The 24019-nt window shown below is 49.3% G+C and overlaps 9 protein-coding genes across 9 annotated transcripts, besides 1 other annotated feature; 5 read left to right on the forward strand and 4 right to left on the reverse strand.

Annotated features, from left to right (window-relative positions):
* Positions 1-61: a repeat region (AT_rich region).
* A 1674-nt stretch (positions 62-1735) lies between these two features.
* ARB_07667 (U3 small nucleolar ribonucleoprotein Mpp10) lies at positions 1736-3784 on the forward strand (the record flags this gene model as incomplete). The annotated part of the gene is made up of 1 exon (XM_003013901.1): positions 1736-3784. One exon carries the CDS (start codon positions 1736-1738, stop codon positions 3782-3784), a length of 2049 nt encoding a protein of 682 aa, XP_003013947.1.
* Positions 3785-3892: 108 nt separating this feature from the next.
* On the reverse strand, positions 3893-4372 carry ARB_07668 (uncharacterized protein; the record flags this gene model as incomplete). The annotated part of the gene is made up of 1 exon (XM_003013902.1): positions 3893-4372. One exon carries the CDS (start codon positions 4370-4372, stop codon positions 3893-3895), a length of 480 nt encoding a protein of 159 aa, XP_003013948.1.
* A 1060-nt stretch (positions 4373-5432) lies between these two features.
* On the reverse strand, positions 5433-6101 carry ARB_07669 (uncharacterized protein; the record flags this gene model as incomplete). The annotated part of the gene is made up of 2 exons (XM_003013903.1): positions 5433-5927; positions 6039-6101. 2 exons carry the CDS (start codon positions 6099-6101, stop codon positions 5433-5435), a joined length of 558 nt encoding a protein of 185 aa, XP_003013949.1.
* A 717-nt stretch (positions 6102-6818) lies between these two features.
* On the forward strand, positions 6819-10709 carry ARB_07670 (uncharacterized protein; the record flags this gene model as incomplete). Its single annotated transcript, XM_003013904.1, has 9 exons — positions 6819-7257; positions 7343-7578; positions 7759-7837; positions 8025-8220; positions 8319-8358; positions 8434-8631; positions 8719-9401; positions 9458-10440; positions 10600-10709. The coding sequence occupies 9 exons, from the start codon at positions 6819-6821 to the stop codon at positions 10707-10709; spliced, it is 2964 nt and encodes a 987-aa protein (XP_003013950.1).
* Positions 10710-11485: 776 nt separating this feature from the next.
* ARB_07671 (uncharacterized protein) lies at positions 11486-15591 on the forward strand (the record flags this gene model as incomplete). Its single annotated transcript, XM_003013905.1, has 4 exons — positions 11486-14060; positions 14118-14603; positions 14665-14846; positions 14911-15591. The coding sequence occupies 4 exons, from the start codon at positions 11486-11488 to the stop codon at positions 15589-15591; spliced, it is 3924 nt and encodes a 1307-aa protein (XP_003013951.1).
* Positions 15592-15910: 319 nt separating this feature from the next.
* On the reverse strand, positions 15911-16514 carry ARB_07672 (RNA polymerase II transcriptional coactivator, putative; the record flags this gene model as incomplete). The annotated part of the gene is made up of 2 exons (XM_003013906.1): positions 15911-16138; positions 16230-16514. 2 exons carry the CDS (start codon positions 16512-16514, stop codon positions 15911-15913), a joined length of 513 nt encoding a protein of 170 aa, XP_003013952.1.
* Positions 16515-16913: 399 nt separating this feature from the next.
* On the reverse strand, positions 16914-20821 carry ARB_07673 (uncharacterized protein; the record flags this gene model as incomplete). Its single annotated transcript, XM_003013907.1, has 5 exons — positions 16914-17044; positions 17186-19634; positions 19780-20035; positions 20154-20676; positions 20713-20821. The coding sequence occupies 5 exons, from the start codon at positions 20819-20821 to the stop codon at positions 16914-16916; spliced, it is 3468 nt and encodes a 1155-aa protein (XP_003013953.1).
* A 372-nt stretch (positions 20822-21193) lies between these two features.
* cbp3 (ubiquinol cytochrome-c reductase assembly protein Cbp3) lies at positions 21194-22470 on the forward strand (the record flags this gene model as incomplete). The annotated part of the gene is made up of 4 exons (XM_003013908.1): positions 21194-21248; positions 21306-21480; positions 21670-21824; positions 21902-22470. 4 exons carry the CDS (start codon positions 21194-21196, stop codon positions 22468-22470), a joined length of 954 nt encoding a protein of 317 aa, XP_003013954.1.
* Positions 22471-22863: 393 nt separating this feature from the next.
* Positions 22864-23898, forward strand: ARB_07675 (uncharacterized protein; the record flags this gene model as incomplete). Its single annotated transcript, XM_003013909.1, has 2 exons — positions 22864-23060; positions 23241-23898. The coding sequence occupies 2 exons, from the start codon at positions 22864-22866 to the stop codon at positions 23896-23898; spliced, it is 855 nt and encodes a 284-aa protein (XP_003013955.1).
* Positions 23899-24019: the final 121 nt, after the last annotated feature.

Consider the following 24019-nt stretch of genomic DNA (forward strand, 5'->3'; position numbering starts at 1 on the left):
TAATTATAAAAATTCTATTATTAATATTTAATATTAATATTAAGTTATTTATATTTAATAGTTATTAATATTATTAATAAGATAATATCTAAATTATAATATATTTTAACTTTTCTATATTTATTATTAAATATAAATAATTAGCTACTAATAAAAAATAAAATATAATTTTTTAATATTTTTTATTTTATATTTATAAAATTACTATTTTTTTACTACTTTTTATAATATCTCTATATTTTATATTAATAAAATTAGAATATATTATCTATAATTAAGCTAAATTAAATTTTATTATAATTTTTTTAGAAGATTATTTTTATATTTTTTTTTAAAATATAAAAAATAATATTAGCTCTAAATAATTTAATAAGCTACTTTTATATATTAGAAGTAAAAATAATATAAATTACTAGTATATTTATTTATTATTTAAATAGTAAATAGAGAATATTTTTTATAATAATATTAGTAGAATAAATTATATATAATAATATTCTTTATTTATCTATTTTATAAACTATAAATAAGAACTATAATATTATTAATTTTTCTACTATTTATTAAATAAATTTATTTATAATTTTAATTATTCTAAATTTTAAAAAATATATAATAAATTTAGGCTACTTATTTATATTTATATAATATATTTAAAATATTACTTTATTATAATATAATATTAGAATTAGATAAGTTATAAATATATATATATTTAAATAAATAATAATAATAATAACTAATATTTTTATAATTAGTAATATTAAATTAATTAGATAAGTAATATTAATATAAAGCTATTAATTTACTATATAATAAATATATTCTTTTTATTATTAGTATAATTATTATATTTTTTTTATTATTAATATATAAGTAATATTAATATTATATTATTTATTAGAATATTAAAGATAGTTAAGCTACTATAATATTATAGAATTAATAGATTAATATAATTCTAGTATTCTATATAATAGTTATAATAATACTACGATATTCTAAAGCTATATATTTCCAGTATGGAGCTAAAGCCGTTAAAAGCCAGTTGCAGCTCCAGTTAAAGACCCATTCAAGTTAGTTAAAGCTTCCGTTAAAGGCTGCTGGAACTGGGCGGCCTTAGTTAAAGCTCCAGTTAAAGCTCTAGTTAAAGCCAGGTAAACACTTAGCTAAAGGCTTAGTTAAAGACACGATAATCTTAGTTATAGTAGGGGCCCATAACAATCTCCTATCTTCACCTCCGACCCTCCGCTATCTTTCCTCTTGTTACCCCTCTCTTGCTCGTTTCCTCGCTCCTCACCATCTCTACTCGTTACTCCGTTCTTTCTTCTACTCTCTTCGTCTCTTCTTCTTTTCTTCTGTTTGTCTTTTGCTTCTTTGATAAACATTCACGTGACTGAGGCTCCACTTAAACTTTTCGAAGCTTCGACTTTGAACATTTTTTATGCGAGACAAATTTCATCGTGATAAGGAAGATCGCATTTCGACCCGAGGGATGGCAGGTTGCAGAGAGTGGTTTTGAGACACACGGGGGTTTTCCACTTACGTCTTGCGCTCTACTGCTAGGCATTGTGAAAATTCAACTGGACCTCAAGCGGCAAACGAAGTTGTGTGGGATCGCACCCAAGGCGCAACGTGAGAGACGATTTTGACGCAACTGCCGTTGGACTCGAATTTGATACTGATACAACGAAACTACCTATTGTCCGGTACCTCCTTTCATATACAGCTCGAAATGTCCTCCCAGAATGATGCAGCTGCCAGTACGGCGGCGCTTCCAATGTCCAATCTAGAAGCATTTTTAAAGCCATCTCCTGTTCTATATTCCGGATCAGTTGCTGCAGCAAAAGGATATCTTGACTCTCTTACACAGGACTTGAGACAAGAGCAGCGTGGACAAAAACGGAAGCAGCGTACCCCAGTCCCCCAAGCCCATCAGCTCCATGTCAATGGGTTCAACCACAATCAGATATGGGAGCAAGCGAAGCGCATCCTGGATTCAGCGTTGACAATATCTTCCCGGGACCTGGACAGGTTCAATGAACGAAATACGGCATTATCCAGGCCTTCCAAACCGAAGTTCCCTGAGGATGACGAGAGTATGTCGGACGATGTGGAAGACGATGAGGAAATGGAGGACGGTGAAGATAGTGAAGACAACGAAGAAATGCTGGACTTGGGAGATGAGGAAGAAGTCGATTTTGGTGAGGACTATGGCGAACCATTACCAGAGGAAGAAAATGAAGAGGTTGAGGAGGAGGAGGAGGAAGAAGAAGAAGAAAAAGAAGACGGAACTTTGGAGGGAGACGAGTCCCCGCGTCCCGATAAAAAGAAGAAAATCGATCCCCATAGCCTGAACGATGATTTCTTCTCATTAGAAGAATTTAACAAACAGTCAGCCTTTTTTGAAAACCGGGATTCCAGGCGCCCGCATACCGATGCTGACAGTGACGAGGAGGATATAGACTGGGATGCGGACCCCCTCGCACTGCCAAATATACCAGACAAGAGAACTGTGGACGAAGACGGAAATGATGAAGATGAAGATGATATGGACGAGGACGAGTTGGACCTTGATATGGAAATACCCGACGCCAACTCTGAAGAAGGAGATGAGGATGAAGATGGTGATATGGGGTTGAACGATGACCCCCGGAACGCTAAATATGAAGACTTCTTCGATCCTCCACCGAATGCTAGTAAATCCAAATCGAAACAGACAAAGCAAACTCAAGAAGATATAGATGCGGACATTGATCGAGCAATGGCAAACGTACGGCGAGATTTGTTTGACGATGATGGAATGAGCGGGGAAGACGATGCTATGGATGGCGAGCAGTCAAAAAACATGTCCAGTCATGAAAAAAGGCGAGCACAGATCGCAGATGAGATCCGACGGTTAGAAGCTGCCAATGTTGCAAAGAAAGACTGGACGCTGATGGGAGAAGCTCAGAGCAATGCCAGACCAATCAACTCACTGATCGAAGAAGATTTGGACTTCGAGCGGGTTGGCAAGCCAGTACCCATCATCACGACTGAGGTCAGCAACGATATCGAATCGCTCATCAAACGCAGGATCATTACTAAGGAGTTCGATGATATTATCCGTCGTCGACCACTTGCTATTGGCGAACAGGGCGGAGCCACTAAGCGCAAGTTTGAGCTAGACGAGACGAAACCTCAGCATAGTCTTGCAGAGCTATATGAGCAGGACCATCTACGTGCCACCGACCCGGGATTCATCGACAAGGGAGCTGAAAAGCTACGGAAAGAGCACAATGAGGTTATTCAGCTATGGGAGCAGATTAGCTCTCAGCTGGACACCCTATCGAACTGGCACTTCAAGCCCAAGAGGCCTCAGGTTGATCTTAACGTGGTATCCAATGTCGATACGATCACTATGGAAGATGCTCAGCCAACTACTCGTGGTGAATCGGGTATTGCATCTGGAAACATGGCTCCTCATGAGATATATAACCCAAGTGAAACTAGAATGGCGGGAGAGATCAAGTTGAAGAGTGGTGTATCGTTGGCCAAGGACGAGCTGGGCAAGGAGGCTAAGCTACGACATCGTCGACGCCGTGAGGCACAGAAGAAGAGAAAGAGGGAATCCCAAGCAGCTGCCAGCAAGCCTGACAGTGCTTCATCGCAGAAGAAAGAGTTGGTTTCGAACTTGAAGAAGGGAGGCGTCAAAGTCATTGGCAAGGGAGGCAATTTGACCGACGTCCAGGGGAACAAAATCCAGGACACTGCCTCCAAGGGCCGTGAGAACCTTAAGCTGTGAATATATTAAATACAAAATCATCTGTACCTGCATACCCTCGGCGTTGGTAGAGGCTTAGAAAATAAAAGAATCAAAGGTTTTACTTTTTACTTGAATATTCAGACGTTCTCAAGGCTTTTCCATTCGTTGTCTAAGAATATACAAAAATATCCTCTCCTGTTTACAGACGTCCCGGTCAACTCCCTCCGTCACCTCCACGACATCAAATTTCTTCTTCATCTGCTTGATAAACCGCATATCGGCCTTACGCCGTTTCTTAAAGCAAAAATAACACACTACATCCTCTTCATCCAGCAGCACCTCAAGAGTCGTCAGCAGTAGCGGGAATGCTGGCTCAAAGTACACACAATCCGCTGCAAGAATCACTTTGGCCCGGGGCAAAGCACGAACAGCGCCTTCGTCACCCCAGTCAAGCAAGGCAGCGTGTACAGAGCCGTTGAGCCCGTTTAGTTCGATGTTCTGCTTCATGAGCTCGAACATGGCCATTTGGTCGGTGATGTAGATTGGTGAATCGACGGCACATCCTTTGGCGACAGCGAGGCCTACAAGGCCACTTCCGCTACCTAATTCGATTCTAGCCACGGTCATTCATATGTTAGTTTCCGTCCGGGAGGTTTGGTTAATATTCAATACTTTTTTTTCTCTTGCAGTTATCTTTATCAAATTTTCAATCAAATCAAAGGGGATGGGTGGACGTGATTAGTACATTGTCTTGCCCTGGAGGCCGGCGGCATGGTTCTCAATCATGTATTTCGATAATACGACGCCTGCAGGCCATATTTGGCCGCCGCAGCCGTTTCTTAGGTCTTCTCTTAGCTGTAATGGTGGGTTGAGTATGCCGTCAAGAGAGACGGTGCTGGTGCCTGCACATTGAATCTCTCTGGGTGGGACGAGAGAGTCCAAAACTGGCGCAGATGCCTGCTCGGCGATGTCACCCATGGAAAGCTGAAGAATTTAACAACTGCTTCAGTGAGTTTGGTGGTTATTATCGAGGGTGATATTGGTTATTTGGTTGTCGTAGTTGATAATTTGGAGGTTTTTTTTCTCATGATTTTTTTTTTGGTCGAAAATCGCCTCTCTGTGCGGAAACTTAAAGCCCCCATGTAAGCCAACAGCACGGCCAAACGGTTTAAGGATATGGGATATTAGAAGCTCTCGAGGATCTTGTGGGATGCTGGATGCTGGCTTTAATGTTTGATAGTTTCTTGCTGTCGTGTTTGGTGGGATGTCTTGCCTTAATCATAGCCAAGGGATGATATTGATAATACGACTATCAATATCGATTTTGTGGAAAAATAAGGTATCATGGACAAACGTAGAGAGAAGGTAGATAGAAGAAATATGTTCATACATGGCTATTCTATACATGTGGAATTGATGTAGGGAGGTGCCTGTGCAGGTAGCAGATGTTTCCCCAACTATAAGCCAATATATCCAATAGACGAGTTAAGACAAGAGAAAGCAATGTCAAGAATGTAAATTGAGTACTCTACAGACGGAAATGAAAGGGGAGAGAGCGAGAGAGAACAATGAACTGCCCATTCTATTGACCTAGCTGTGTGGTTCTAGATAAAAGTGCGGCATGGGTATCTATGCGGTTAGATTAGAATAGGAAGAACTGAGTGATGCAACAGCTGAGAATATCAACTTACTTTGAAGGATAGGCCTGCTCCGAAGGGAGGCTATATGTGTTTCCAGCGTTCAAGTGAGCAGGTAGAGGTGGCATCCCACTTGGTCCAAGGACCTCAGCTCCCGAGCTGGCCTTCTCCTCGAAATGCGCAGCCAGTCCACGCTCCTCAGCCGTCTGCTGCGTCTGCACCAGCTGCTTCGAGCCCGCCTCACCTGCAAGAAGACTGTCCTTGGGCTCGGCCTTGCTGCCGTATGTCAAGAGTCCGACGACATCCGCCTGCTTCACCACGCTGGCCTGTGGGTAGGCTCTTCGCACATCTCGCTTCCAGTATGGGTTGTCAGCGAGGTCGGCTGCCGGGATAGTGACGGGGTCGTCGTATGTCTGTGGTTCAAGGGCTCCTGGGGCCGGGTTGCGGAATTGGGCGTTCAATGGGACACCGGACGAACGAGTAGGGTCGACGGCCAGGGCCCGTCGGATTCTCTCCCATATGCCGTAGGATTGTACAGTGTATTTCTAAACCGTGTTAGCCTCGTCGTAGAATGAGGGGAAACGAGGTCTTTGATGGGCGCAGATGGGGATATAAGTGTGTGCTGGTGCTGGTGCTGGTGCTGGAGATGTACGGACCTGGTTGACGGGGACGACGTGCGAGGCGGCCGACGCCTTCTGGAGGATCTTGGACGCTCTCATCTCCTGTAACCACTCAATTAGGGCTGTGCACTACGACAGACTGCGTGGGACTCACCGGAATCAGAGCAAAGACGCTGGCTTGGTCGCTCTTCCTGTGGTTCTTTTCGTCTGCTTCTTCTTCTTGACGTTGGTCGAGAAGCCGAAGCCAGCGAGCAAAACGAGAGTTCGAAGCGCAAAAAAAACGCCAAGCTCGAGCCGGCTTCGAACGTCAAAAAAACAACAACTCAAGACGAGAGAGAGAGAGAGAGAGAGAGAGCAGCGANCCAAGACGGAGAAGCGGATTTGATATGCAGCGAAAGATGGGGTGATTACTGGAGCACAGCGCTACAAGATGGACGGCCGGGGCTGGGGGGGCCGGCTGGGAGTCTGCTGGTGGTTCTACGATGGCTGGCTGTCGCTGGCGGTCTATACTTGGGTGGGCGCTTCTTCGACGGGCTGGAGAGAGCGCCCTTGGGCGAGCGCCAGCTGGGCTCAGGACAGCGGCAGCAGAGATAGAATTAACGCGATAGATAGGCGATAGACAGACGCATTATAGGAGGCGAGCTCGCGCCTGGACGCGGTAAAGGAAGCAGACGAAGAAGAAACGAGCTAGCGACCTTGTCTTCTTCTGCTGCCAGTCGTGCGCGCTTCTTCTCTTCTTCTTTCTCCGGCTTCGCTACACATTCCACCAAATTCTCCCTTCATCCGCTGCAAAGCAACCAGATAGACAGACCTACGATGGCTCCTGAGCTGAGAAAACGCAAGGCGCCGGCTCCTGCTCCAGTGGCAGAGCCAAAGGCGAAGAGAGGAACCAAGGCCGGCGCCAAAGCTGAGCCCAAGAAGGCCGCGCCCAAGGAGAAGAAGGCCGCCGCCGCCGCCGCCGCCGCTGCTGCTGCTCCTGCTGAGTCTGAGAAGGCCGACAAGAAGGAAGAGAAGAAGGAAGAGGAAACCGAGGAGAAGAAGGAGGAGGAGGAGGAAAAGAAAGAGGACAAAGGTGAAGAAGCTGAGGAGAAAGCTGCCAGCCGTGTCCCTGAAGAAGGCGACGTCCTCGACCTCAGCCAGTTCGAGGTTGAGATCGAGCTCAATGACGGCACAAAGACATCCTTCAGAAAGCTGCTGGAGGAGAGCAAAGAGGGCGTCGTCGTGTTTACCTACCCCAAGGCCTCGACTCCTGGCTGTAAGTCGGCTCTCCTTCTCAATTGCCATAAAAAGAGAGAGACGGGTCTCCATCTAACAGTGTGTTTGTTTATAATAATATATAGGCACCAGACAGGCATGCGCCTTTAGAGACGACTACGCCAACCTGACCTCGACTGGACTCTCGATCTTCGGACTCTCTGGCGACTCTCCCAAGGCCAACACGACGTTCCAGACCAAGCAGAAGCTGCCTTACCCGCTTCTGTGTGATCCATTCTTCAAGCTCATCGGCGCTTTTGGCCTGAAGAAGACCCCCAAAGGCACCGTCCGCGGCGTGTTTGCCGTCAACAAGGAAGGAAAAGTGCTTCTGCGCACCCCGGGAGACCAGAGAAGACGCTCAACCTGGTCCAGGACTTGGTCAAGGGGAAGTAAGCGGGCAGATGTTCTTCAATGTGTGCAAATGATGGATGGACTGGTGTTTGTTTTATCTGTGGTCTTCTTTTCTGAGGCGAGATCATGCGGGTTCGCTCGGTGATATAAGGATCTCTCTCGCTCTCTTCCTGTTCTCTGTGTGTGTTGTTCTTCTCTTTATCTTACAATGGATGCTCCGTACTCTCTCGGTTTATCTTTCTCCATCGTCTTTCTGTCGTCTCTCCAATGCTCTTCCGCCGCTCTTCTTCCCGACGGACATTTATTCTTTATTCACTCTTGATTTCCACTGAATCAACGAGAAGAGAGGCCGGCGCGGCTTAGTCATCAGCTTAGCGGGGAGGCGGAGCCTTGGTTGGCGCTGAGGTGACGCTGCAGAAGAAGATCAAGTTAGCAAAAAGGAAAAGGAAAAGGAAAAGGAAGAAGAAGAAGAAGAAGAAGAAGAAGAAGAATCCTGGAGCCTTGAGCAGTCGTGTATCTCTGTGGCTGGTGCAAAAAGGGCGCTCGCTTCCGCGCATCTATATAAACCAGTGGTCGACCGCGATCCTCCCAGCGCAAACCTCCAGGCTGCTCCGTTTTAGTTACCCCTCCGACTAGTTAACTAGTTATCCCTTAACAATATAACGACAATCACCAACAGCTACTTAATATCCGGCTGCCAAAGAGACACAGGACAGGAAGACGGCGCCATGAATGTGATAAAGCTCCAAAGGTCAGCAGAGCGCAGATCAAGCCGTTGTGGCCGGAGATATAACTGACTGGGAGTTACAATAGGAAATACCCGCAGTTCCAGCAGAACGAGATCTTTACCCTCCAAGATGCCTTCCACAAGCTAGACGTAGACGACAAGGGCTACCTCGACGAAGCTGAGACAATCAAAGCGACCCAGGCCTCAGAGAGACTGCCGTACGATGTCGTCCGGCAGACATTGAAGGAGGTCGAGCTGGATAGCTCTCGCCGGGTTGAGTTCGAGGATTACGTTGACGTCAGTGACCATTGAACTCCTGCATCCCGACTGAATATTTACGGGGAAATATGTTCGAATAATACAGTGGATGCTGACAGTGTATAGTTGATAGCAAAACTGCGAAGCGGTGGCCAACCCGCCAGTGCCGCACCCCCCGTTCCCTCCAAACCCTCGTCGCATGTCTCCGGCGGCCATGGACATGCCTCCAAGGGAAGCATCAGCGGAAAGATCCACGTTCAGGGCTCGTCTGCGAACGTCACACATACCATCAACGAAGATGAGAGAACCGAGTTCACCAGACACATCAACGCCGTGCTTGCCGGCGACCCGGATATCGGCCACATGCTCCCCTTCCCAACGGACACCTTTGAGATGTTCGATAAGTGCAAGGATGGTTTGGTGCTGGCAAAGCTTATCAACGACAGTGTGCCCGATACTATTGACGAGCGAGTGTTGAACAGACCTGGCACACGAATAAAGCAGCTTAATGCGTTTCATATGACCGAGAACAATAACATCGTTATCAACTCAGCAAAGGGCATTGGATGTTCGGTTGTCAATATTGGAAGCGGAGATATCATTGAGGTCCGAGAACATCTTATTCTCGGTCTTATCTGGCAGGTTATTCGTCGTGGTTTGCTCGGCAAGATTGATATAAAGCTTCACCCCGAGCTGTACAGATTACTGGAAGATGACGAGACATTGGACGAGTTCCTTCGTCTGCCTCCTGAGCAGATCTTGTTGCGCTGGTTCAACTATCACCTGAAGAATGCCAAATGGCACAGAACGTGAGTACTGTCTTGTCCAAGGAAGAGCAATCAATGGGAGCTAACGTATACGCTAGAGTATCAAACTTCTCTACTGATGTTAAAGATGGAGAGAACTATACCATCCTGCTGAACCAGCTGGCCCCTGATATCTGCTCACGGAAGCCCCTCGAGACCCGTGACCTGCTGCAGCGTGCCGAACAGGTCTTAGACAACGCTGATTTGCTAGAATGCCGCAAGTTCCTGACACCATCCTCGCTTGTGGCCGGAAACCCTAAGCTTAACCTTGCCTTCGTTGCCAATCTGTTCAATACTCACCCCGGACTGGAGCCCATTACAGAAGAGGACAAGCTCGAGGTGGAAGACTTTGACGCCGAAGGAGAGCGTGAAGCTCGTGTATTTACTCTCTGGCTGAACTCTCTTGACGTCCAGCCAGCCGTCAATTCGCTCTTCAACGACCTAAGGGATGGAACCATTATCCTCCAGGCTTACGACAAGGTCATCCCGAACAGCGTTAATTGGCGGCACGTTAACAAGCCTCCCGCGTCGGGCGGTGAGCTGATGCGGTTCAAAGCCGTGGAGAACACCAACTACGTAATTGAGATCGGGAAACAAAACCGCTTCTCCCTCGTGGGCATTCAGGGGGCTGACATCACGGATGGCCAACGCACCCTCACTCTCGGCCTAGTCTGGCAGCTGATGAGAAAGGACATTACCAACACATTGTCCTCCCTCGCTGAGCGACTAGGCAAGCGTGAAATCACCGACAATGAAATGATTCGATGGGCCAACGACATGTCTCGCAAGGGCGGAAAGAGCTCAAGCATCCGCAGTTTCAAGGACCAGTCTATCGCCACCGGTATCTTCCTGCTCGATATCCTCAACGGAATGAAGAGCAGCTATGTCGACTATGACCTTGTCACCCCCGGACGAACAGACGAGGAGTGCTATGCTAACGCAAAGCTTGCCATCAGTATTGCCAGAAAGATGGGGGCCACGATATGGTTGGTTCCTGAGGATATCTGCCAGGTCCGCTCCAGACTTGTCACCACATTTATCGGTAAGTTTGTGCCTCTTACAATCCACTTTTTTCTCCTTCCTTCGCTAACCATTCCCGCTAGGATCGCTGATGGCGACATCTGAGAAGATGTGAGGGGAAATCGAAAGAACGGGCGAAGCAAATGAACTACTCCGTACTTGCACACTATGTAGAAAATAGTCAATGTCGAACGCCAGGTGGAGCATGAAAAGGAAGAGTGCGGAATTGAAACCATATCTGGGCGTCACGAGGAAGCTGACTGTTTTTGTTTCCAAACACTGATATCATAACAAAAATACCTATTTCAATCAATTGACAACTGACGCTTGTATCTGTACTTTCTGTAGCCATGGCTGGCGCCTCACTTTCAATGTAGTCCCCCAGCTATAATGAAGGAATAACATGTTAACTTCCAGGTCCTTCCCTCCGGTCATGTATACTAACACTAGCTGCTCTAGTTACTAGCTCGGGAAACCGGCCAACATCCACAAAACCTAACGTGTCAGATGGACTGGAAAGCTTTTCAGGAGTTGCCCCTTTCCGCGGGAGTTTGCTGCCCACTGCTTTCGAATCCAGCTCCTCCGTTTGGCCGGCAGAGCTATCGTGACGCTTCGTCCGGCACGCAACGTCGGGAAGAGCTTATCGATAAGCTTTTTAGTGGCGCTTAGTGGGGCGGCTCTACGGAGAATCGCCGACGACCGCTCGAACCTCCAGCCGGCGGGCTCATCCGGCTCGCTTCTGCTGCTATATTGAAACCCGATATACCCCAGGCAGAGACGCTGAGAAGGCCTTGGGAAGCTCTTATCTACCCCTGACTGCTGAAGAAGACCAAGACGACGAACGATACTGCTTGATTGATCCCTTTTGGATACTCCGTTGCTGCTAGCTATCTGGGCGTGGCCATGTCTCAGGTCAAAGGAAATGGAATCCGCATTGCCATTGACGTTAGTATTTCTCGATATTACTACAGGATGTCCTGTTTACTGAACGTCCCGTACTGATATGTGTATGTATATAGCGTGGCGGCACGTTCACGGACTGCGTAGGCAATCCGGGGACGGGCAGGATGGAAGATGACGTCGTGATCAAGCTTCTGTCCGAGGATCCGTCAAATTACAAGGATGCACCCCTCGAGGGCATCCGTAGGCTTCTATCGAAGTTCCAGGGCGAAGAGATCCCTCGAGGCGTTCCCATCGACACATCCAAGATTGAGAGTATACGGATGGGCACGACTGTTGCTACCAATGCCCTCCTCGAGCGTAAGGGTGAGCGTATGGCCCTTGTCGTCACCCAGGGCTTCCGGGATTGCCTGAAGATAGGAAATCAGTCTCGTCCTAAGATCTTCGACCTTGCCATTCGTCGACCGGACGATCTGTTTGAGGAAGTGGTTGAAATAGAAGAGAGAGTTACCCTGGAAGACTACGCTGAGGACCCAACGAGGCACGCAACCCCCACGGTGGCCCGTACCGAGGAAGCCAAGGATGCTGACATTGTTCGAGGCTTGTCTTCAGAGGCTGTGCGGATCCTGCAGCGTCCATCTGAGAGTAAAGTCAGGGAGCAGCTACAAGCTTTGTATGATAAGGGCTTCAGAAGCATTGCCGTCTGCTTGATGCACGGCTATACTTTCCCAGACCATGAATCTCTGGTTGGAAAAATTGCCAGTGATATCGGCTTCACGCACGTCAGCTTAAGTCACCAGCTTATGCCCATGATTAAGCTCGTTCCCCGAGCTACCTCTGCCTGCGCCGATGCTTACCTCACTCCAACTATCAAACGATACATTTCTGGCTTCCAGTCTGGATTCAAGGGCGTCCTGGGCGCAGGAGGTGTCAAGGACCCATCTCAGCCAAAGAGCGCTCGATGTGAATTCATGCAGTCGGATGGTGGCCTTGTCGATGTCAATGGCTTCACCGGTCTCCGAGCTATCCTTTCCGGCCCTGCCGGTGGTGTCGTCGGATATGCCCTGACTAGTTACGATCCCAAGACCAAGATACCCGTCATCGGTTTTGACATGGGAGGAACAAGTACTGATGTCAGTCGATACGGTGGCCGATACGAGCACGTCTTCGAAACCACCACTGCAGGTGTCACTATTCAGTCACCACAGCTTGACATCAACACTGTCGCTGCCGGAGGTGGTTCTCGCCTCTTCTACCGCAATGGTCTTTTTGTTGTTGGCCCTGAGTCTGCCGGAGCTCACCCAGGCCCTGCTTGCTACAGAAAGGGAGGCCCCTTGACTGTCACTGATGCCAACCTCTTCTTGGGCAGACTTCTGCCCGAGTTCTTCCCCAAAATCTTCGGAAAAAATGAGGATGAAGGACTGGATGAGAAGGCCAGCGCTAAGCTCTTCGAAGAACTAGCTGACAAGGTTAACGCTGAGATGGCTGAGAGTGGAAAGAGAGGCAAGATGACTGCTGATGAAGTCGCTTATGGATTCATCAAGGTTGCCAACGAGGCTATGACTCGACCAATTCGCTCCCTTACTGAAGCCAAGGGCCACGATACCTCGAAACATCGTCTGGCTACCTTCGGTGGTGCCGGTGGCCAGCACGCAGTTGCAATTGCTGAAAACCTGGGTATCAAGCAGATCTTGGTCCACCGTTACTCCTCCGTCTTGTCTGCCTACGGAATGGCTCTTGCCGATGTAGTTGACGAAAGCCAGGTTCCAGAGTCCATGTCCTGGTCCGAGAGCTCGGAGGTCAAGGCCAGCATTGAGAAGAGAATGCAGGAATTGAGAAAGGGGGCAGTCGCGAGACTCAATGACCAGGGTTTCAAGGAAGAAGCTATTGTTTTCGAGGAATATCTCAACATGAGATACCGCGGAACCGAGTCTGCTCTTATGATCATTAAACCGCAAGATGGCGGAGCGTTTGGCAAGTCCTTCATTGAGCAGCACGAAAAGGAGTTCGGTTTCACCCTTCCTGACCGTGACATCATCATTGACGACATTCGTCTCCGAGCTATCGGAAAGAGTTTTGATAGCTTCCCTAAGACCGTCGACGAGCAACTTCGTGACGCAAAGCCAGTTCCAGTATCCAAGAGCAAGGCACATGCCACTCAGAAGGTATACTTCGAAGGCGGCCGTGTTGATACTCCTATCTACAAGATTGGATCTCTGGAAACAAATGACCGTATCGACGGACCTGCTATTCTCGGAGATGGAACCCAGACTATTCTGGTCACCCCAACCTCCTCTGCTCTCATCATTGATACCCATGTGGTTATCGACGTTGACGTTAACAAGAAGGAAAATGCAAAGGCATCGGCTGATGTGGTCGATCCAATTCTGCTGAGTATCTTTGGCCATCGGTTCATGGCAATTGCTGAGCAGATGGGTCGTGCGCTGCAGAAGACTAGTGTCAGCACAAACGTCAAGGAGAGATTGGATTACTCCTGTGCTCTGTTCGACAGTGATGGCGGCCTTGTTGCCAATGCTCCTCATTTACCCGTCCATCTGGGCAGCATGTCCACCTGTGTTCGTACTCAAGCTGGAATGTGGAAGGGAAAACTCAAGCCAGGCGACGTGATTGTGACCAACCACCCTGAGTTTGGAGGCACCCATCTGCCTGATATCACTGTGATTACCCCAGCCTTCTCTGGCAACGAGATCATGTTCTATGTTGCGTCCAGAGCTCATCATGGTATGTAACGACCCTTACAACTATCATTACTTCGCTGAGTACTAACAACTATTGTAGCGGATATTGGAGGAATCCTACCAGGATCCATGCCTCCACACTCGAAAGAACTGTACCAGGAGGGTGCTGCTATAAAATCAGAGAAGCTTGTTTCTGAAGGGAAGTTCAACGAGGAGCGTATGGTAGAGTTGCTCTACCGTGAACCTGCCAAGTACCCTGGCTGCAGTGGAACTAGATGCCTTGCAGACAACCTCAACGATCTGAAGGCACAGGTCGCCGCAAACCAGAAGGGTATCAGCCTCATCTCTACCCTCATTGAGGAGTATGGTGGATCTACCGTCCAGCTCTATATGAGGAGTATCCAGAAGAACGCAGAACTCAGCGTACGCAACTTACTGAAGCAAGTTAGTGAGAGATTCAAGGGTGCGGACCTCACTGCAATTGAGCACATGGATGACGGCAGCCCCATCCACCTCAAGATCTCCATAGATGCTGAGAAGGGAGAGGCTATCTTTGACTTCGAAGGCACCGGCCCAGAGGTTTATGGTGAGTTATATGCGGGTTATCAAGGGTCAAATATGCAATCGCGTTGCTAACGATGATATAGCCAATACCAATGCCCCCGAAGCCGTCACTTACTCCGCTATCATTTACTGCCTGAGATGTCTCATTTCGGAGGAAATCCCACTCAACCAAGGCTGCCTGAAGCCTATTAACGTTAAAATCCCCAAGGGCTCATTCCTCTCCCCATCTAGCAAAGCTGCAGTTGTGGGTGGAAACGTCATGACAGTAAGTTTTTACTTTCATAGGTACTGAGAGCCACGCATATCAGACCATGCTAACCGCATTACAGAGTCAACGTGTCACCGATGTCATCCTGAAGTGTTTCCAGGCCTGTGCCGCCTCCCAGGGTGATACTAACAACCTGACCTTCGGATTCGGAGGCAATCTTTCAGGCGAGGAGGAAACCAAGGGCTTCGGATACTATGAGACCATTGCAGGTGGTAGCGGAGCCGGTCCTGACTGGGAGGGAACCTCTGGAGTCCACACCCACATGACAAACACCCGCATCACTGACGCGGAAGTGTTTGAGAGAAGATACCCCGTTCTCCTCAGAGAATTCAGCCTGCGCGCCGGATCCGGAGGAGCGGGCCAGAACCGCGGTGGTGATGGTGTCATCAGAGATATCGAATTCCGCATTCCTGTCCAGGTATCCATTCTTTCCGAACGTCGTGTCTACCACCCCTATGGTATGCACGGTGGAGAGGATGCTGCCTGCGGCCAGAACATCTGGGTCCGTAAGATGCCTCAGCCTGAGGGATCTAAGGAGCCTCCAATCATCAAATATGTGAGCTTGGGAGCCAAAAACACTGCAAATATGGAACCAGGTGACCGCATCATTATCAAGACTCCTGGCGGAGGTGGATATGGAAAGCCCGGAAATGAAAGCGTTGTTCGAAAGGAAGCTGATCCTCAGCTTGCCTGGAAAGGAGGCTCTTTGGCATCGCGCGTTGGAACCCAGGAAACTAACTAGCATGTAAGTTGGGACATGAGGAACAAACAAGGTAGGCTAGGTAACTAGACAGCTAGCTTATTTGCCAAAAGAAAAAAAAAAAAAAAAAAAAGAGCTCACCCAGCGACGTAGTTTTTGATTATATATGAATATCAGATTATTCCACATTAGACAATAGGTCTCAACTGGAATCAGACTTTCAATAGAAATTACCAATTTTTTTTTTAAATCAAACTGGATATCTCCAAATTCCCATGCCATACACCAGGCGCCAGCCGGGTTACACGTAATTTCATACACCAGGTTCCAACCAGGGCAATTTGTACTTGTTTTAAATTATTTATTCGTCGTCATCCTCGTCGCTCGTAGCCTCGAAGTTTTTCGTGGGCGATGGTTTCTTAGCTTTGGAATTGGATGATTTCGACTTTTCCTCATCCACATCGGACATTTCTTCGTCCTCTTCACCAACTGTGGCAGCGGACTCAGAGAAATCCGGACGAGTAACCTTGCCCCCTTTCTGTTCGATAACGGCTGAGATTTCAGGAAGTAATGTAACGAGGCTGTTGAACTGTTCTAGTGTCATAGATATCCCCTGGTAGGAAGCGCGAAGGGTTAGCATGGTTTCCTTGCAACGAGGGTGGCTCAATGGATATTAATACCTTCTTTCCAGGCAGTTCTTGACCATCTTTCTCATAATACTCGCGCACATTCACTAGGACGCGTCCCTTGAATGTAGATATAGTGACACGCCTCTGCCGCGAGATCTCCCAGTATGGATCTCCGTTGGAATCCGTCTTGGGAGCTTTATCTAAAGTCGCGGATATCTGAGCATTTGGACCGGCTTTGCCTGCATCACCGGCTGTTTTGGCCCTCTTGGAACGGTCTTCCGAAACAGCTGGTTCGACGTCTTCGGATGAAGCTCGTTTCCCGCGCTTGAGACCCATGGTTTAAGAGCGCGTTTTAAGATGTTTCAAAACGATAAGAATAGTGAAAAAAAAATATTGAGGGTACAAATCTCAACGTCTTCTATTTAAGCAAAAATGGGCTTAATATCCCAAGAAGCTGGAGTCAGCAGGGAGCAAATCGCAGCGCCCTCGGAAGTGTTTGATATATACATCAAGAGAAACACCAATAAAAGGGGAAACGACGTCAAAAGCAGAGGGGATTATGTAAACATTGCCAAGCCATGAACACCTCGATATAATGCGAGTTACATAATCTAACCGGGGGGAACACCAAATATTTCGTTATGGCATAAAAATCAGATATAAAAAGGGGGAAGCAACGGGATTAGGGTGGTATTAAAAAAAAAAAAAAAAAAAAAAAAGGAAAAACCAAGAAGATCAAGCCATGACATATTCGCTGCCTCGTTTGATGAACTTATCGATCATGAGGCCGATATCATTCAGGGCGAACCGGCACGCATAGAATCCGAAGAATTCAGACGCATGCCGAGTGCTGAGCTCGAGACCAACTAGAGTCTGGGATGAATGTCTTAGGCCTGGATCTTCAACTTGGCGCGCTATTTGATCTATTTGGATAAAAGTTAGTACTTAAGCGGCTTATTTATTGAAGGGAAAGCACGTAGATGAGTGGCGGTGGAAGGTTAACATACCTATAACTTGCGCTGCGTCGAAAAGCCTGGCTAGAGCGCTCATATAGTTTGCATTTGGCCCAGTACAGTTGAGTCCGATGACGCCTCGTCGTGGAGTAGCTGTAGCGACGGTATCCGTCATCGGCAGCGATGTCATGGTCAAGTTTTCCCTTCCGTTATCTCTCGATATGCTGCTTGAGCTTGTGTTCGATATACCAGAGCTCTTTGATCGGAGTTTTCGCCACGAGGAAAGATAGGATTTGCTTCCACTGCTGGAAGGTTTGGAGGATGAGTCTACCGCCGGAGAGGTATCATCTGACGATAGCTTGAAAAGCGCCATGGCACCTTGCACGCCGACTTCATTCCCGAGTTTCCTAGACCATACGGCCTGCACCTGATCCAGGATGTTTTCGAATGCCTGCATTTCCTCTAGGACGGCATCAGCATCGTTGGTGTCGACCTTTGCTAGTTTGAGTAGTGCTGCGGTGAGCAGATCACAGTTTGAGATTTTCTCCTCTAGCCCCTTGATTCGCACGTTTTTCACTTTCCATATGTCTCTGGGTATAAATAGTTTAGTGGTCAGATACCCACCACGAGGATGGGTGATCGTTTCGTATAGGCATCTCATTAGCCAGAATGGACGGAGGAGGAAGGATTGGGGGCAAGGCTCGAGAGGGATGGGCGCATCGGGGGCGTTGGGGTTAGGCGATCCCGGCGTAAGCGGAGAATGGATGTTATTGTCGAATAGGTGCCTAGACGGGCCGGCCGAACTGAGCGGTGGCACAGCAGGCAAAGAAAAGGTCTTGCCTAACTCTGGGATGAAGGAAGTGGTGAAGGGGCTGCTAGGGGGCTGCGAGGATTTACTCAGAGCAGGAGCCGAGTATGTAGGTTCTCTAGATATCCCAGGCGCAGAGTGTAGCCTGCTCAAAGTTAACGGTGGAGACGTCAATAATGTATCAAAATCGACCGATTCATGTGTATTAAGGGTAGGAAAGGCTGAGATCGCAGGAGAATCCGGTCCGGGGGACTCTGGAGAGCCAATTGCTGTGTGTGGGCGTTGCTGTATTGATTCAAGATTGAAATCGCTCGACGATTTTCCATGGCTTGTCTTCGAAGGTAGCGGGGTGATGGGATGTGCTAGGAGCATTGAGGGAGGTAGTGGCACTTGACGGGCCCCGTCTGCGCTTGAGGGGGCATGCGCTGAGCCGGTCTCTATTATTAGCTCCTTTGGACGGCCCGACAGCCTTCGCGACCGGACTGTCGACGCCATCATAATATCTGCAGTGTCTGGAGAGCTTGTCGATGCCTTAGCCGAGGGTGAAGGCGGTGTTGGTGTAGCGCGAGTGGGAGCTGGTGGTGGTGGTAGTTGATGCTGCTGGTGCTGGTGCTGTTGGACCGGTGGATGAGGCGGTGGAGGCGGTGGAGGCGGAGGCGCACCCACGGGCGGAGGGAGCTTTTGAAACGGCTGGGAATAAGAAAGAACATTTTTGGCCATTCCACCGGGAGGGATCGAGAAATCATCTTCTTCCGTGAGGGTGGAAAGCAAGGTGCCCGTGTTGGTCCGGCTTGATGCAACGGAGCTACCCCAGGTTCTACTCGAGTAGCCGCTGGAGCCTGATTGCCGTGGAAGCGCAGACTTGGACGAGAGATCGAACTCGAAATCGTCCATCATCTCCTCCAGGATCCGCTCTTCTTCCTCGGCCTCGTGGTCTGAGTAACCTTTCCGGTCGAGGTCAGAACCAGAACCCACGTCTATGTCGTCAGGCGATATTTCGGGTCTTCTCCGGTCTCGCTCCCTGGCGGATACGCTGGCGGCTTCAGCCTCTAGCTCAGCCTCTCGTACCTTTTGTTTGGCCAATTCGATATTCCGGCGGACGTGCGACATGATATCGTCATCAGGTTCATCTTCCCGAGGGACGACTTCGAGTCCATCATCGTAAGCGGCCTCGACAGCCTCGTCCAGGGCAGCATCGAACTCGGCCTCGGTACCTCTGCTGTAGTGGGCGTCCTGCTTCCGTCGTAGATAGAGAGAAGAGTTTGCCGAGCGTATAGACGAGGTTGATGAAGCACCGGACTCATCTATGGTGTCTAGCCAGGAAGTCGACTCGGTGCCTCTCTCCTGGAGATTCTGCAGATCCCCATTCGCAACGTTTGAGAGACCGAGACCGTCTGGTCTGGAATAGCTGCCCGAGGGATGATGTTCGTTGTTCATGTTCGTACTACTTGTATTGTCCGTGTCGTGGGCGCTACCGTCTCCAGACGGATGCAGGGACTGTTGCCGGGGCGGAATGTAGCGTTCATTCTGCGATTCAGTGGCGGGAGATTTGGCGAGTATCTGGGTGGCAGTGGCGGTGCCAATGAAATAGATATCCTGATCGTCTGCATCGCCGTCTGTGATATGGGTTGAGAGGATGCTCTGGGATAGCGATTCACCGCTCGGCGGTCTCTCCGGCAGGGCCTTTCCGCCAGCCTGCAGCGCCAGACCCAGGCGCCGGAGTTCGTTTATTCTCGTAGTGTACGTATTCCTCTGCGTGGATGAGTTAGAAAGTAGACTCTCGATAAGCCGTATAAACGTATAAAAGCATATAGATGTGGAGTGGAAGAGAGGAACTCACGATATCGTCTAGTTTGTGTTTCTCCTCGTCGGCACCAGCCCGCTGCATGACCTGCGCGAGGAGACCGCAGGCGTCGGTGTAAGCATCGATGGCGCCCTCGTAGTTGGTGGCATTGTCGAGCAGGACGGCGGTATTGGCCTTCTGCAGCGCTCTGGACAACATTGTCTTCTGCGTGGCTGCCCGGATGCTGCTGCTGGTGCCGTCACGAGCGGCGGGCGGTGGTGGTCGAAGGTCGTAAGTCCCATCCATCGATCCTCTACTAGGGCTGTAGCAACGTCGCTGCTGACCGACAAGCCATTCATTGGGGGTCTAGAGCAGGCACTATGGACATGGTCGACCTGCGTGCGAAACGGGGGAGCGGCAAGCTGGCTAACCGCCGTTGGACAGGGCTGCGTTTCGACTGCTGCTGCTGCTGGCTGCTGGCTGCTGGGCGGATATGCGAGTCGTCGAAGTCGTCGAAGCCGTCGAAGCCGTTCAACAGGACGTAGAAGAAGTCGTAGAAGTCGTAGAAGTCGTAGAAGGCGAGCAAGCGTCGAGAAGAGCGACCAGGAGGGACCGCAAGGGGGCCAAGGGGGGGCGTCAGGGGCTTCTCTCTCGTGTTTTTTTTTTTTTTTTTTTTTTTTTTCTTTTCACTCTTCTTAAACTTCTTTTGCTTTCTTCGCGCTTGCGGCGTGGAGACCGCCGTGAAGAGGCTCGACGACTGGCCTTCTCCGCCGGGCTTGGTCGTTTCTCTGCTGGATGGCGCCGATGGCGATGGCGATGGCGATGGTGACGCTGGCTGTGGATGTTGTTGGATGGAGGTTGGAGGTTGGACGGAGGTTCGCTGGAGGTCGTTGGAGGTCGAGGTCGAGGGTCGAAGGCGGTCGCTGCTTGCGGGTGGCAGAAACGGCCATCTGTCTACTTAAGTCTCGCGCGGGCTCTTCCTTGTCTTGCCTGTCTTGCCTGTCTTGCCTGTCTTGCCTGTCTTGCCTGTCTTGCCTGTCTGGCCTACGCTGGTGCTGGTGCTCGCCGGAGAAAAAAACTCGAACACGGCCGGCAGCATCATTAATCTATATGCATCAGAGTCGCCCCCGGGATGGATGGGTTCCTCGCGTGCTGTGCAGATACAATCCGGATGGGCAGAGTGTTACTCCGTAACTTGGGTAGAGTGGACTGCCCCCTTTTTTACGCTGTATACTGAGAGAGAGAGAGAGCAGCATGGAAGCCAGGGCGTAGTGTAGCTTAGTCGGCTTTGCAATGCGACCTCCTCTCGAACTCAGAGACAGACATCCTCGCTGCCGGGCTTGTCTTTAAGGTCGACTCGCCGGCGTATCCCGGCCCCTTACAGCGAGATCCATGCATATAATCGAGTGCTCGCTGGGCTTCCTCCGTCAACGTCTTTTTGCTTCTTTTTGCGCTGGAAGTAGGTCACGTGATGGCGATATTTTACGAAGCGAAGACGAAGAAGAAAGCAGAAAGAAAGAATAGCAGTTAGAAGACGGTTAAAAGAGAAGAATAGAGGAGAAGAGCCGAAGATAAGAGGATAGGAAGACGAATTGAAGCAGAGAAGCAGAAGAGGGAAGATGGAAGTGTCGAGGAGCCGCTGCTGGGCGCAGGTTGGCCAGGTAAGAGAGAAGCTGCTGCTGGTAACAGCGCGAGAGACAGAGAGACTGACAGCTTGCAGGCAGCGAAGAAGCAGCTCGCAGGGAGACAACAGTGCCGGTATGCAAAGAAGAGCCTACTAGGAGTGACAAGTCGCGGTCTCTCCAGCAGTTCCAGGCCGATACAGCCGATCAGAAGCAGCCGTGGTTATGGCGACGGGCTTATACGCAAGATAACCGCGGGTGATAGAATAAGGACGGCGATTTCACCCTCATATACGACCAAGCGAGGTATATCGGACACCGATAGTACCTATATGTCGTATGGCATCGCAGACAGATTGTTCACCAATTGCTCGACACAGGCAGATTACTCGATATCAAAGAAGCTGCGAAAGGCCGACCAGGTCCCCAAGGCAGAGTCGGGCGAAGAGATAGGCGAAGGCAGCGGATGGTGGTATGAAGGTGAGGGCAATCTATCTGCCTTATACGGATGCCTACAGATGCCTACATATGCTAATGGGTGGTGAATAAAATGGTAGAACTCGGTCTTCTTCCTACCTTCTCGACGTGGGCCCAGGTCACCTTTCTACACATGTATCTCCTCACAGTTCGACTGCGCGGCCTACCCACGCCCGAAGCCTTCCAGGTCTACAACAGATACTTGTTCGAACACTTCTCGCAGGCAGCCGAGCGCCGCATGGTCGAGGTGCATGCACTCACGTCCCGCACCGTGCGGGTCTCCTACCTGAAGGATCTATTCGTGCAGTGGAGAGGCGCCATAGCTGCCTACGACGAAGGCATAGTCAAGGGAGACGCCCAGCTGGCCGCTGCTATCTGGAGGAACCTGTTCAAGGGGCTAGCCACCGACCACAAGGGCGAAGAGCTCGACTGGGCCAAGATCGCAAAGGTCGTCTTGTACATGCGCCGGTCGCTGGACAACCTGGCCGAATTCGAGACCCAGGAAGTCATATTTGCGTTCATGGAAGGGGCAGGGCCAGAGATGTTCTTCAACCCTGTCGAGCTCACTGTCTTTGCGAGGAAGGCTAAGAGCGCTGAAGAGTCAAGTAGTAGCAGCCAGAAAAGTCCTCTGGGGTCCCCGAGAACGTAGCCACGCAAAAGAGCCAGCCTTGTCTTCTGTAATATACATGTACAACAGCATCAGACACGAGCATCTTTCTTCGCTTTCCTTATAGCTTCCATCTCATCTTCGTCGTCGTCTTGTCTCTCTGGCTTTTTCGTTTCTTCTAGATCGCCGTTAAACCTCCTGCTTAGCTCAGCCCGTCTAGCCAGGAACAACTTCGCATCGCCCGACCAACGAGCAAGCACGACAACAAAACAACCGCCGCAGCTGCTTGCTACTCCTCACTGCGCTGCTTTACATATATATATATATATATATATATTTATGCAATATATATATATATATATATATAGCAGGGGAGAGAGAGGCCCTCGTGTCCATTCGTATACTTACTTCGCCTGCTAGACCTTCACTACAGCCATGGCGGACTCAATTCCCCAGGTACAGATCGAGCTCCCAGGAGACGTCGAGATGGAGGAATCAGCAGCCCCGGCAGCAGAAGAAGACCCTTCAGCAGAAATGACCAAGGAGGAAGAGAAGGATAAAGAGTCAGGGGACCAGGAAACACAGCCGCCAGCCGAACCCGAAGTCCACAGCCAGCAGGCGGTTTTCCTCAAGTATGCACAGCTCCGCTCCACAGCATATAGCATTTAGCTGGCCAGCACAATGGAATACCGGCTAATATCAGGCTAGCTATCTTACATCGCCCATAGTGCAATTGGTGCTGGGTAAAGACGGAGAGCAAACAATACTCACAGCGCACCAGGCTGTCCTCGAATCGAGTCCTTTCTTCGCAGAGAAACTCGCCCAGTGCGAGCTGACAGGCGAGGTCAGTGTACCCTCTCCTCGCCAACAGACCTTTCTTTCCATTTGAAAACCAGTTGCTGCGACGTGAACGCCATGCTAACAGACCTTGTGCAGCGGCGCATCCACCTTGAAGACGAATTGACAGACACAGTAGCTTGTTTCCTCCAATTTCAATATACAGGAGAGTACTTCCCCCGTCTCCTCCCGTCGGGAAAAGACCTTGAACAAGACCCAGCGATCCCCAAGGTCGATGCAAGCGGCGAGCAGCTCCTCAAACACGCTCGAATCTACAGCTTGGCCGAAAAGCTCGGAAACGAAAAACTCAAGCTGCTTGCTCAGAACAAGATTGGTAGCATCGAGAGTAGTGCTACGGGCGAGATCGAGTATGCGAGATACGTGTATAGCCATACCACGCCAGAGGACACTGCTATCAGAGGACCGGTTGCTCGCTTCTGGGCTAAGATGAGTGATGTGCTGCGTCATGATGCCGAGGAGCAGTTCAAGGCATTGTGTCTTGAGCACCCCCAGTTCAGTTTCGATTTGCTTAATCGCGTGTTGGACATGAAGGAGAAGAGGGCCAGGGAGCGTGATAACACCAGTAGCCCGGCATTCAAGGGCCCGGCGAGAAAAAGGTCTAGAGCTTTCTAGGCTGGTTGTACGAGTAGTTGCTTTTCTTATGGTTATTATTCGCGGTGGGCAAAGAGGCCTTTATTCCTACTATGTAATATCAATAAACAAGGCTGTGATCGGATTTTTTTTTTTTTTTTTT

Source organism: Trichophyton benhamiae (assembly GCF_000151125.1).
Source record: "Trichophyton benhamiae CBS 112371 chromosome Unknown Abenha-G-c-312d04.f1, whole genome shotgun sequence".
Lineage (NCBI taxonomy): Eukaryota > Fungi > Ascomycota > Eurotiomycetes > Onygenales > Arthrodermataceae > Trichophyton > Trichophyton benhamiae.